Source organism: Chiloscyllium plagiosum, chromosome 21 (assembly GCF_004010195.1).
Source record: "Chiloscyllium plagiosum isolate BGI_BamShark_2017 chromosome 21, ASM401019v2, whole genome shotgun sequence".
Taxonomy (NCBI): domain Eukaryota; kingdom Metazoa; phylum Chordata; class Chondrichthyes; order Orectolobiformes; family Hemiscylliidae; genus Chiloscyllium; species Chiloscyllium plagiosum.
This window is the reverse complement of record NC_057730.1, coordinates 21,093,783-21,108,289: the sequence shown is the minus strand read 5'-3', so window position 1 is coordinate 21,108,289 and position 14,507 is coordinate 21,093,783. Positions and strand designations below refer to the sequence as shown.

The window sequence follows — 14,507 nt, the reverse complement described above, 5'->3', positions numbered from 1 at the left end:
TAATTAGTTTTCACCATGTGTCCAGTTGCAATAAGTCCCTTTAGTGTTTCAGGAGGTCAGGATGTGAGGCAAGATTAGAGGTCTTTATAAGTTCAAACCTAGCACCCAGTTGCATTATTTGACACTCAAATAGAAAGTGACTGAAGAGCAAGACGAGTTCCATTTCTTTGTTGTAACCCAGAAGAAACATTTAATCTGGCCTACATGATCAATGCAAAGCAGTTGTGAGGAGTTCATGATGGGCAACCTCCACGCATCAATACCACTGCTGTATCAAATTATTTCTCCCACACAAAACCCTAAGTACATGATTCACAACTGGTTCAAGGTTTGGCTAATACCAATGGAAGCTGGTATTCAAGTGCTGGTACATTCTCACAGCTGCTTTTCTAGCCCAATTTTGTCTATCCAGAATTGGTACCTGTCCCAGTCCTTGGATCCAGTGTTAATACCAAAGCTGGTTCCTGTCCCATTCAAACAAGGACTGAATACGTTTGATTCAGATACGACTGAAAACGTGTGGTTTATGGAGGTATGAGTAAACAACTAAACAGAATGTGAAACTGAGTGTTTCTGAAAGTCATGTTTCAGGCTGTTTTGTCTGTTCCTTTCTTGCTCGATCCATTTCTTCAATTTTTAATTCCTCATCGAGTCGCTCCTTTGCTCTCACCACCTGGCAATAACAAAGGTTCACTTTAATAGTTATAAGGTGTAAAGATTTTATGAAAGCCACTTGAGGTGTTGGCTAAGGATATACTTCTATGTATTTGTAAGAAATGTATTTGAAGAGATTTTGGACTGTCTGGTAAAAAACATGCATTTGCCCATGGAGATCAATACGGACTAGTGCCCAGAACTCAGCCCGATTTCCCCTCTTAGTCAGCCTGGTTGTGGCCAATTACTCCAGGTCATTAATTAAATCTTGACACAGCATCACACCACTGCGCATTACAGTCACTCACTCATGGCAACTTCAAAAGTAAGACTCAATGTTCCAGAAGAAATTCAACAAAAAAGTCCTATAAAAAGTGCTTATTTACAGCACGATTCCTTTAACATCATCCGTTAGAATTTAATATTGAATGAGAAAGTTATACATTACAGATTTTGAGATGTGACTAACTTCAAGGAAATATCTAAAATCCCGAGACTGAATTTGAAACTCCAGGTTAAATGAAGTAAAATATGACCTCTCACCTTGGACTGCAAATAGAATGATCCACCCACTGACTTGTCATTAACTTTGAATAAATGCTCATAGTTCTGGATTCAACGAGGAGAGAAAAAAATTAACCAAAGTTAGAATGCTTCCTGAAGTAGATCAATGAGACATAGCAGGTGTACTGGTAAATTAGCAGCAGATACATCAAGACCTGTCATGTGTTAGGGTCAAAGCCTCTACATACAAGATAGATGATTCATTAACAAATGTTGATCATCTCTCCACGCTAAATATCATTGGTAGCTTAAATCTCCACATGCGTTTGTCTCCTCTCATCTAAATTACAGTTCTGATTAAGAATTGATTAAATGTGACAGCACTCGCCAGGGAGATGATGGCCTGGTTCTATTATCACTGGATTACTAATCCAAAGACCCAGCTAATGTTCTGGGGACTTAGAATCAAACCCCACCAAGACAGATGGTGAAATCTGAAAACAATAAAAATCTGGAATTAAAACTTTCATTGTTGATTGTTGGAGAAACCCATTAATTGGAAACTGCTGTCCTTACCTGCTCTGGCCATGACTCCAGATTCTCAGCAATGTGGTTGACTTTTAACTGCCCGCAAAGTAATTAGAATGGATAAAATGTGCTGGCCAAGCTAGCAATGCCCGCATTCCATAAAATATATATATTTAAAATTCTATGATTTCCTGAGCGTGAACAGTTACTAACTGATTCAGCTAGGTTATAGGTCAGCGAAATCCCTCAACCAAAAGTGAAATACTGTGAAAGCTGAAGATCTTAAATAAAACCAGAAAGTGATGGGGAAACTCAGCAGGTCTGGCAGCATCTGTGACTGGAGAAACAGGAGTCTCAGAAGAATAACACTGAACTTGAAATGCGAACTCGGTTTTCGCTCTCCACAGTTGCTGCCAGACCTGCAGGATGTTGTGTTTTTATTTCATTATTGCCTCTGTTTTATTTACCTTCACCTCAATTCAGATTTTCATTTTAGAATGATAAATTATCGATAATATCTGTACACAGACAATTTAGTCATAGTGCCCAATATAGCATCTTAGTCAGGTATTACTCTCTTTGTTTCAGGCTGTACTGATCACACTGATGAATCTGGGCCATTTATCCAATTGATGTGCAGTTTTGCAACTCATGCAAAACATAACATAACATAGAAAAGTAATACATTGCCAGAAGTCAATTTAAACCGAGGGGCAAGATCCCCTGGCACTATTTCAAACTGGGGAGTTTTCCTGTGCCCTGTTTATTTCTTGATCAATATTGCCAGAAGATGGATTATTTGGTCATTAATTTCCTGTTTGTCAGAGCTTTCTGTACACAAAAGTGGTTGTCACACTTGCATGAATCACCCAAACCTTGCTTCAAAAGTACTTCATTCGAATTTGAGACATTACAAAGACATGCTATGACGCTGAATAAATGTAAAGTTATTTCTTTTGCTTCTTTAAATCATCGAGCTCCACAATGAATTCTAATTCCAGTAAAGACTGAAATAATATGTTTAGACAAAGCAAAGCAGCAGTGGCCAAGGATCCTAACCTTCTGGATGTCCTTTGTGTGGAGCTTTGTCACGTTAAGAATCTGCTGTGCTTCCTGCAGTGACATTCCAGTGATGTTGGTGGCTGCTGCTGACTGCCGACCAGCCTGGCCACGAGCTTCTGCTGCAGCTTTACTTGCTGAAGGAAAAAGCACCAGTCACAAAGCCTGTTGTAAATTAGTCAATATTACAGTAACACATTACTTAAAATCAGAAAATTCAACAGTAACTTTCGAGAGAATTGGACATACATTTAAAAAGGAAATCACTGAAGGGACGTGGGGAGCAGGGGCTGAGTTGTACCAGTTGAATATCTTTCAGTACATCAGGCACAATGGGCTGAACGGCCTCCTTTGCTGTAATTTCAAGGAAGTGTCAGCAGGATTGACAGGTGACTTATTTCTTTTAATAGTTGTGGTTTTACAATAAAACTTTGACCATCTCACCTGCCCTATCCAAATAACAGAATTACTGCCAATGCAATCAGTAGAGCCAATAAACATGGAGGACACAGACTGTAAGATATAGGTGCCAAAATAGGCCATTCAGCACTGACTGTGCTCTGCCATTCATCGAGAGCATTGCTGATCTGATAATCCTAAACTTCACTTTCCTGCCTTTTCCCCATCCCCTTTGCTTCCCTTACTGATTAAAAATGCCTGTCTCAGCTTTCATTATACTTAGTGACCCATCCTCCACAACAAAGAATTTCACAGATTAACTCCCATCAGAGAAGAAATTCCTCCTCATCTCTATCTTAACTGTTTGAGCCCATATGTTGAGATCATGCCCTCTGGTTCTAGACTGTCCTACAAGGGGAAACAATCTTTCTGCATTAACCTTAAGGAACTTGTATGTTTCAGTAAGGTCACTTCTCATTCTTCTATATTTCAATGAGTACAGGACCATTCTATTCAATCTCTCCCATAAGACAGTCTCTTCTTACTTGTCATCAGCCTAGAGAACCTTTTTTTTTATTAGATTCCCTACAGTGTGGAAACAGGCCCTTCGGCCCAACAAGGCCACACAAACCCTCTGAAGAGTAACCCACCCAGACCCATTTCCCTCTGACTAATGCACCTAACACTACGGGCAATTTAGCATGGTCAATTCACCTGACCTGCACACCTTTGTGACTGTGGGAAGAAACCGGAGCACCCGGAGGAAACCCATGCAGACACGGGGAGAATGTGCAAACTCCACACGGACAGTACCCAAGGCTGGAAGTGAACCCAGTCCCTGGCATTGTGAGGCAGCAGTGCTAACCATTGAGCCACCCTTCTCTGGGCTGCCTCCAATCCCAGTGAATCTTTCCTTAGATAAAGAGGCCGAAACAGTTCACAGTATTCCAGCTGTGGTCAGACTCGTGACTTGTAGGTTTTTGCCAAAATCTCCAACTTTTATACTCCATTCCGTTTGAAATAAATAACATGCCATTTGCCTTTCTCATTACCTTCTGAACTTGAATGTTTTTTTGTGATTCATGGAGAATAACACCCAAATCTTTGTGTTCCATAACTTTGTGTGTTCTTTTTCCATTTCAAAACATTTTTGCCCACTTGGTTAATTTGTTTTGTATCAATTTTCAGACGCTGTTTAAACCTCACCACTTGCCTTTCCACCCGTTGTTGTTATCTGCAAACTTGGCAACAGTACATTCACTTTCCTCATTAAAGTTATTAATACATTGTAGATAATTGTGGCCCCAGCACTGATCCCTGATGCACCCGACTACTTACAGGTTGCCATCCTGAAAATGCCGCCTTTATCCAAACTTGCTGCCACCTCCAACACCTTATCAATTAGCCTAACGTGTGGCTTCCGCTTTATCTATCCTGTTTGGTATTTCCTTGAAGAATTCTAGTAAATTTTGCTAGGTCTGATTTCCCCTTCATGAAGTCATGACTCTGCTTAATCATTTTGAGAGGTTTATATTTGCATTATTCCTTCTGAATTTGGTCTGCTTAATCAGCTTATACACTTCTAAAACCTCAGCTTATAATAAACTCGCCATCATTTCCCTAGTAACAGATGTTAAGCTATCTGGCCTGTAGTTTACTGCTTTTTGTATCTTTCATTTTATTTATAAAAGGTATTACTTTGTCAGTTTTCCAATCCTCTGGGACATTTCCAAAATCAAAGGAAATGTGGAAGATTATTACCAGGGCATTCACAGTCTCTATACCTATTTCCTTTAATATCTGAGGATGCATCTCATCAGGTCCAGGCGACTTATTGGTCAATAGTCTCACTAGTTTCTCTAGAGAAGGTTATTGTATTTATTTCCTCTCCTCCTTTTGCCCCTTGATTATTGAGTAAGTATGAAACACTATTAGTAGCTTCTACTGCAAAGGCTAATGCAAAGTATTTATTCAACCTCTCCATCATTTCCTGGCTCCCATTATTTTTTCCCCAGCTTCATTCTTGAAGTGACCTATGTTCACTTTGGCCTCTCTCTCTCTCCTTATTGATTTAAAGATGCTCTTGCTGTCCATCTTGATATCATTTGCAAATTTACCCTCACCGTTTATCATCTCCCTCTATTTATTTTTGGTTGTCTTTGTTGATTTATAAAACTTTCCCAATCTGCTGGCTTGCCACTAATGTTTGTCACATTTTATGTTTTTTTTCAATCAGATGCTATCCTTAAATTTCCTTGGTTAACCATGGTTGGCTCATCCCCTTTCTCTAACCTTCTTCCTCACTTATAAACAGAATTCAGTGAATCCTAGACTATGTCTTTAAGAGCTGAGTGGAAAGTTCTAAATATCATACTGTAGCACAGTTCAGTTGTATATGTTGAGTTGTATATGAACTTTAATATGTAGAATTCCTACAGTGTGGAAGCAAGCCATTCAGCTCATCAAGTCCACACCGATCCTCCGAACAGCACTGGGAAGTATCTTTGGTGTGAGCCATTGTTCCTCAACTGTCTTTGCTACTAAAATCTTTCCCCAGTCCGCTCCAGCCAGCTTTGCCCTCATTCGTAGAATCCCTACAATGTGGAATCAGGCCATTCGGCCCATTGAATCCACACCGACCATCTGAAGACCCATCCCACTCAGACCCACCCCCTACCCTATACCTGTAACCACACATTTCCCAAGGCTAAGCCACCTAATCTACTCATCTTTGGACTGCGGAAGAAACAACAGCAACCACAGCAAACCCACGCAGACACAGGGAGAACTCCACACAGACAGTTGCCCGAGGATGGAAACGAACCCAGGTCCCTGGTGATATGATGCAGCAGTGCTAACCACTGAGCCATTGTACCAACCCTTATAAAGAGAATTAAATGAATCCTAGACTATGTCTTTAAAAGCTGAGTGGAAAGCTCTAAATGTCATACTTTAGTGCTGTTTGGTTGTACATGAACAGTAACATATAGAATTCCTACAGTGTGGAAGCACGCCATTCAGCTCATCAAGTCCACACCAATCTTCCGAACAGCATCTCACCCAGACACCTTCCCCTACGCTGCATTTTCCCATATTTAATATTCTGGACCTGCACATCTTTGGACTGTGGGAGGAAACTGGAGCACCTGCAGACATGGAGCGAATTTGCAAAGTTGAAGGGTGGAATTGAATCCAGGTTCCTGGCACTGAGAGGCGGCAGTGCTAACTGCTGAGCTACCATGCTGCCTCCTTTGTAATCACCTTTAGTTAAGCTTAGCACAGTCGATACAAGTGCAGAGATGTACTGCTGAGGCTGTGTAAGGCTCTGGTCAGACTGCATTTGGAATACTGAGAGCAGTTTTGATCCCTATATCGAAGGAAGGATGTGCTGGTAATGGAGGTTCCAGAGGAGGTTCACAAGAATGAACATTCTTCACGGGCCAAATGACCTAATTCTATTGCTGTACCCTACCCAAGTTCCTCCCTCTCAAACTAAATGCCAAAATCTACCATGGTATGACTGTGTTTTCCTTGGGGATCTTTTGCTCTGACATTTATTAAACCTGCCTCATCACACCCAAAATAGCCCGATCTCTGGTTGGAACACAACATATTGTTCTAGGAAACTGTATTGAATACAGTCTATGAATTGTTCTTTGTGCCTTCCTCTGCCAATCTATCACAACCTACAAGAAAAGTAAGGTCACCCATGATAATATACTACCTTTGTTACATGCCCTTATTATATCTTGCTTTATATTCTGCCCAACAGCGTTGGTACTGTTCGGGGGTGGCATGGTGGCTCAGTTGTTAGCACTGCAGCCTCACAGCACCAGGGACCCAGGTTACATTCCTGCCTCGGGCGACTGTCTCTATGGAGTTTGCATGTTCTTATTGTGTCTGCATGGGTTTCCTCCCACAATCCAAAGATGTGTAGGTTAGGTGAATTGGCCATGCTAAATTGCCCAGAGTGTTAGGGTGCATTAGTCAGGGATGAAATGGGTCGGATGGTTGGTATGGACTTGTTGGGCCGAAGGGCCTGTTTCCACGCTGTAGGGAATTAAACTCCTATCAGTATATTCTTTACCACTATGTTTTTCGACTCAGGATCTGAGGGGTTCCAAAATTGCCACTGAAATCTTAACCCATCAGTATCAGCCTCGGCTCAGAGGTTAACGTTCATCCTTGCAACAGCAGGTCATGGCTTGCAGCCCCACTCCAGGGACTGGAGCCCATGTGCCAACCACACAGCACAGAGGGACAGCTGCATTACTGGAGGTAAGGTCTGGAAACGGAGGTGAAAGGTCCCCGGGCCCCATGAACAGAACACCGGCTGAGAGCTCCCTGGTGCCGGTGTTCCGACAAACATCAGATCAGCTTTGGGCTTTTGTTTTAAAAAAAAAATCTTTGGACTCTTCGCTCACTCACCAGCCATTTCCTGCCTGACTGCGCGGGCGAATGCTCTCCCCACCACCTGAGCTCCAACGATGATGATCTGAACTAAGTATCTGGCCTGTAGAGGGAGGGAAGGGGACAGTTAAACCCCGGCTCACGGACAGTAACTCAGTGCGCACCCGGACCCGGACCAGCGGTCCCCGGCCTGCAGCCCCCGGAACCTGTTTTCTCACCATCGCCCGGCTCCGTTCTCCAGGAATATCCGGGAACCACGTGCGGAGTCAAGGACGAGTCAGGGTCAAAGGGCAGAAACCCGTGACGATCTCTCCACAGAAACGAGAGAGGACAGGGTCGATGTAACTCAGCTGGCGTGGCGTGAGCGCCGCCCTACTGGACTGGAGGACGCAACACGCACTCGCACTCCCACTCCTCCACCCCACCGGCGCAGACTGGCGTGAGCGCCGCCCTACTGGACTGGAGGACGCAACACGCGCCCCCCCCCCCGGCGCAGACTGCGTCCTCTGGCGGAGGGAAAGAGCACAAAGTGTTTCAAGATTTCCCGGAATTTTCAGCTTCCCCAGATTAAAAACTTTGCGATGTGTAATGTTGTTATTATCAACAGGAATGGTCAGAAATAAAATAACTAGCGTTATTGGGTACGGACAATTTAAATCAGATGTTTAAGCTGCAAAAGTAGAACTTGAGAGTTAAAGTGTTTAACAGCTAAATGAGTCATTAAACGATGAATTCCACAGTGGTCACAAGCGGTTGAACAATTGAATCAGAGGATGCTTATGAGATCAATATAAAAGGACACTAAGATCATTGAGGGTTGTGGAATCGGGGAAAGTTAAAGATAAGGGACAGATAAGAACATGAAGGAATTTAAAACAAGGATGAGATTTTTTAAATTTAGGGTTTAACTCAGAACCAGTGTCAATGGAGAGAGGGGCGAGGCGGTGAAGTTTTGATATGAGTCAGGAAACAGCAGAGTTTTGAATGAACTCTAGTAAGAGTAGAATAAAACGAAGAACTGTGGATGCTGGAAATTTGAAACAACAACAGAAATTGCCGGAGAAACTCAGCAAGTCTAGTAGCATCTGTGGAGAGAAAGCGGAGTCAGCAATTTCTGTTGCTGTTTAAATAAGCATGGGTTGTGGGACGCCTGCCAGGAGTGTGTTGGAGTAAGTGTAACAAATGCACGGGTGAAGATTTCAGCTGCATGTGAGCTGAAGCAGGGGCAATGTTACAGAGGTAGAATTGAGCATGCTTACTGAAGGCTGTTGGAAGCTAATATTATGGTCAACATGAGATTACTATTGCAAGCAATCAGGGTTAGCCTCAATTTCTAGGGAGAGTAATGAAGTCAGTGGCCAAGCAGAGTTTGTCACATGTACCAGACAATGACTTTGGTCTCTCCACTATTTTGTTGAGAGTAAATTTTTGCTCATTCTGTACTGAATGTCAGATGAAGAGTCTGATTTAGCATCTGTGATGGTGTTGAGCGAGGTGATGGTAAATTAGATCTGGATGTGACCAGGGTGCGTGTGAGGCTGTTTTTGGATTATGTAAATAAAGAGTTGATGTAAAATAGACAGGGACCAAGGAGGGATCTTTGAGGGATACAGCTAAAGTGGGATCAGGAAGAAAAGCCACTGCCTGTAATTCTCTGGCTACAACTGCTGAGAAAAGATGGAACCATATGAAAACAGTCCCACCCCCTAAATGGCATTGCAGAAGATATGGAGGAGGATGGTATGGTAACCTCAGTCAAAAGACTATAGACAGGTTGACCACAGATAGTTTACCTTAATCACTTGGATGTCACAGAAAAGTAACAGGCAAACAGTTCAGTTTTAATTCTTGCAGAGAGTCTACAGAAAATGAAGACTTTAAAAGTCCAATTGGAATGTCAATTCAATTCAAGATGTAATTAGATATTTAGCATGAGAGGGATGTTTACAAAGAGGGCTTGGACCATTCCTGGTTCTTTGTTTGTACTCCTCAGTAACAACAGAAACCATTCACCCAACTTTCACTCATTTTTGGTTTTGGTGAATTTTGCTGTTTGAGTTCCGTGTTTCTAATTCAGATTTCTTGCATTGTTCTTTAAAACCTGTAGACATGAGGCATTGCTGTCCTGACATGTCTAAAGTGCCACGTTCAGTCAGTTTGCAGCTGTGCAATACACTCAGTTAGATCATGTATTGTGGTGATGGAATGACTGGGTTAAAATTCAGCTGGCTGTTCAAGAGAAATCTAGCTGGATGCAGTTTGCCTCCAATCTTCTTTCAACCAAGCCTGGATTTAAGTAATCTCATCTGTGGTTCCATCGGACAAAAATAAACTTTTATAACATGCCAACAGCCACAAGAGGAAAGAATTGCATTTCTGCGCATCTTTCACAATTTCAGGTCATCCCAAATTTCCTTACAGCCAATGAAGTACTTTTGAAGTTAAGCCACTCTTGTAGGAAATTCAGGAGCAAGTTTGTACAAAGCAGGTTCCCACAAACACTTACGAAATACATGACTGGATCATTTGTTTCAATGATGTTGGTTGAAGGATAAATCTTAGTCTGAATATTGGAAAAAATTCCTTCCAGTTCTACAAAATAACATAGTGAGTATTTTACATCCAATCATGGAAGCAGACAGAGCCTTGGTTTAAGATGAAGTCGGTGTCTCAGACAGTGCAGCATTCCCTCATACAGCCCAAGTGGATTCCATTTGGACTGTGAGTTTAGTTTGAGGAATTGAGAATTTGTTGAGCCAACTTGGTGAATCACATCATGAGGGACATGGATAGGATAAATAGACAAAGTCTTTTTCCATGGGGTGAGGGAGTCCAAAACCAGAAAGCATAGGTTCAGGGTGAGAGGGGAAAGATAGAAAAGAGACCTACAGGGCAACTTTTTCACACAGAGAGTGGTACGTGTATGGAATGAGCTACCAGAGGAAGTGGTTGAGGCTGGTACAATTGCAACATTTAAAAGACATTTGGATGGGTATATGAATAGGAAGGGTTTGGAGGGATATGGGCCAGGTGCTGGCAGGTGGGACTAGATTGGGTTAGGATATCTGGTCGGCATGGACTGAAGGGTCTGTTTCCATGCTGTACATCTCTATGACTCTATGCCCATAATGCAGGGGAGTTCCAGGATTTTGGACACATATACAGTGAAGAAATAGCAATGTAATTTGAAGCCAGGATAGTGTGTAGTTTGGAGGGAATCTCATAAGTGATAGAGTGCTCATGTACTTGGTACCCTTGCCCTTCTAGGTTGTGAGGTTCTGTTGGAGGTGTATTAGAGTCTTAAGGATGTACAGCATGGAAACAGACCCTTTGGTCCAACTTGTCCATGCCGAACAGATATCCTATATTAATCTAGTCCCATTTGCCAGCACTTGGCCCATATCCCTCCAAACCCTTCATCTTCATGTACCTATCCAGATAGATTTTAAATGTTGTATCAACCTCCACCACCTCCTCTGGCAGCTCATTCCATACATGCACCACCCTCTGCATGAAGAAGTTGCCCCTTAGGTCCCTTTTATATCTTTCCCCTCTCACTCTAAACCTATGCCCTCTAGTTTTGGACTCTCCCACCCAGGAAGGGGATCTTGCCTATTTACCCTATCCATGTCCCTCACGATTTATTAACTTCTATAAGGTCACCCCTCAGCCTCTGACACTCCAGGGAAAACAGCCCCAGCCTATTCAGCCTCTCCCTATAGCTCTTGAGTTATTGCAGTGGCCTTACATGCTGTACATAGCACTGCCACAGTCGAGACTATGGTGCTGGATAAACACAGCAGTTTAGGCGGCAAACGAGGAGCAGGAGAATCGACGTTTCGGGAATGGTGAATCCTGATGAAGGGCTTATGCCTGAAACGTCGATTCTCCTGCTCCTCGGATGCTGCCTGACCTGTTGTGCTTATCCAGCATCACACTCTACTCTGATCTCCAGCATCTGCAGTCCTCACTTTCTCATAGTACTGCCACAGTGTGTAAGTAGTGAAGTGGAGTGAATATTGAAGGTGACCAATCAAGTGGACTGCTTTATCTTGGACAGTGTTGAACAGCTTGAGTGTTGTTAGAGCTGCACCTATCTAGGCAAGTGAGCAGTATTCCAAGCACCCCCCGTTTCTTCCTCTCCTGGTGTCTCCACCAGTACACCTCCAATGACACTCATTCGTTTGGCTGAACTGGTTCTCACCCTCAATAATTTCTCCTTTGAATCCTCCCACTTCCTCCAGATGAAAGGGGTAGACATGGGCACCCGCATGAGCCTCAGCTATGCCTGCCTCTTTGTCGGTTACATAGAACAGTCCATCTTCCACATCACACCGGTACCATTCTCCACCTTTTCCTCTGCTACATTGATGACTGTATCAGCACCACCTCGTTCTCTCATGAGGAGATTGAACAATTCATCAACTTCACCAACACATTCCAACCCGACCTTAAGTTCATCTGGACCATCTCGGACACCTCCCTCCCCTTCCTGGACCTCTCCATCTCCATCTGACTCAACATGGACATCTCCTACAAACCCACTGACTCCCACAGCTACCTGGACTACACCTCCTCCCACTCTGCCTCCTGTAAAAATGCTATTCCCAATTCCTCCGACTCTGCCGCATCTGCTCCCAGGAGGATCAGTCCCACCACAGAACACACCAGATGGCCTCCTTCTTCAAAGACCGCAGTTTCTCCTCTCATGTGGTTGATGATGCCCTCCAGTGCATTTCATCCACTTGCCGCATCTCTGCCCTCAAGCCCCACCCCTCCAACCACAACAAGTTCAGAAACGCCCCCCCGTCTTCATCTTCCACCCATCAACCTCCGTATATATCGCATCATCCTCTGACATTTCTGCCATCTACAAACAGACCCCACCACCAGAGATATATTTTCCCTCTACTCCCCATCTGCTTTCCATAAAGACCATTCCCCCGCGACTGTCTTGACAGGTCCATGCCCCATGCCCCCCGACCACCCACCCTCCCCTCCCTGCACCTTCCCTTACCACCGCAGGAATTGCAAAACCTGCGCCCACACCTCCCCCCTCACCTTTGTCCAAGGTCCCAAAGGAGCCTTCCACATCCATCAGAGTTTCACCTGCATTTTCACACATCATTTACTGTATCTGTTGCTCCCAGTGTGATCTCCTCTTAATTGGAGAGACAGGATGCCTATTTGCAGAACGCTTCAGAGAACATCTCTGAGACACCTGCAACAACCATCCCCACCACCCAGTGGCTGAACCCTCCAACTCCCCCCCATACTCCACCAAGGACATGCAGATCCTGGGCCTCCTCTGTTGCCACACCCTAACCACCCGATGCCTGGAAGAAGAATGCTTCATCTTCTGCCTTGGGACCCTCCAACCCCACGGCATCAATGTAGATTTCACCAATTTCCTCATTTCCCCTCCTCCCATCTTATCCCAGTTCCAATTCAGCATCGCCCTCATGACCCATTCTACCTGTCCATCTTCCTTCCCACCTATCCACCCCACTCTCCTCTCTGACCTATCACCATTGCCCCACCCCAATCTACCTATTGCACTCTCAGCAACCTCCTTCCCTCCCACACACCTCCAGCCCCCTCTCATTTCTCTCTCTACCCCCTTGGCTCACAGGCCTCATTCCTGATGAAGGTCTCCTGCCGAAAATATCGATTCTCCTGCTCCTCAGATGTTGCCTGACCTGCTGTGCTTTTCCAGCACCCCACTCTCAACACAGTATTCCATCACACTGACTTGTGCCTTATAGATGGTGTACATGCAGGAATGCCGAGCCTCTGACCTGCTCTTGTAGCCTCAGTATTTAATATAGTTAGTCCATTCAGTTTCTGGTCAATGGTAGCCCCCAGGAAATTGATCGTGGGAGATTTAGCAACGATAATGCCATTGAATGTAAAGGAGCAATGGTTATGTTCTGTCTTGTTGGAGATGATTATTACCTGGCACTTAAGTAGCAAATAACATACATGCCACAGATCAGCTCAAGCCTGATTCTATCCAGGTCTTAAATAAATACCGAAAGAACTGCAGATGCTGTAAATCAGAAACAAAAACAGAAATTGCTGGAAAAGCTCAGCAGTCCTGCCAGCATCTGTGAAAGGTCCAGTGACCCTTCCTCAGAACTGATGGTACCTCGGAAAATGTTGGTTTTTATGCAGAATATAAAGTTGGAGGAGGGGATAAGGAATAAACGATTGTGGGGATAGAGCCCAAAGAGAGAGAAGAACAGTCGGACAGATAAAGGAGTGGATAACAATCTGGGTGGGAGGGTGAAGAGCTGTTAATGGAGACTGTTAGTGGCTAACAATGGGTTGTGTGTGATTGTAGACTGTGTGATTACAAGGCCTGGTGTGTGGGTTTGGGGGCTAGGACAAGCCCGAAAGTTATTGAACTCGATATTGAGTCCAGAAGGTTGAGCGGAAAATCTGTTCTTCTTCTACCATTGCTGCAAGCCTGAGACAGCGATATTGGCTAGGGAATAGGGAGTTGTGTTGAAATGGCAGGTAACTGGAAGCCCAAGGTCATTTTTGCAGGCAGAACGTAGGTATTCTGACAAGGTGAGGTGTGTTAGGCAGTAAGCATTCCTCAAATACCCAGTAAAAACTTCTGCTATTTGATACATAGAGTCATAGAGATGTACAGCATGGAAACAGACCCTTCGGTCCAACCCGTCCATGCCGACCCAATCTAGTCCCACCTGCCAGCACCCAGCCCATATCCCTCCAAACCCTTCCTATTGATATACCCTTCTAAATGCCTCTTAAATGTTGCAATTGTACCAGCCTCCAGCACTTCCTCTGGCAACTCATTCCATACACGTACATGAAAAAGTTGCCCCTTACGTCTCTTTTATATCTTTCCCCTCTCACCCTAAACCTATGCCCTCTAGTTCTGGACTGCCCCACCCCAGGGAAAAGACTTTGTCTATTTATCCTAT

At 44.0% G+C, this 14,507-nt stretch overlaps 1 protein-coding gene across 1 annotated transcript; it reads right to left on the bottom strand.

The window, feature by feature from the left end:
• Window positions 1-524: 524 nt before the first annotated feature.
• Window positions 525-7,915, bottom strand: pam16 (presequence translocase associated motor 16). Its single transcript, XM_043711457.1, has 5 exons — window positions 7,773-7,915; window positions 7,573-7,657; window positions 2,746-2,882; window positions 1,198-1,263; window positions 525-673 (listed from the first exon to the last, which is right to left on the bottom strand). Exons 1-5 carry the CDS (start codon window positions 7,773-7,775, stop codon window positions 581-583), a joined length of 384 nt encoding a protein of 127 aa, XP_043567392.1. The 5' UTR covers window positions 7,776-7,915; the 3' UTR covers window positions 525-580.
• Window positions 7,916-14,507: the final 6,592 nt, after the last annotated feature.

Excerpts from the sequence above, each read along its gene's own strand:
- pam16 (XM_043711457.1), bottom strand. Across the intron at positions 2,883-7,572 it reads AGTCAGGCAGGAAATGGCTG|CAAGTAAAGCTGCAGCAGAA; the intron begins GTGAGTGAGCGA and ends TTTTTCCTTCAG. Across the intron at positions 674-1,197 it reads CATTCTATTTGCAGTCCAAG|GTGGTGAGAGCAAAGGAGCG; the intron begins GTGAGAGGTCAT and ends TGTTATTGCCAG.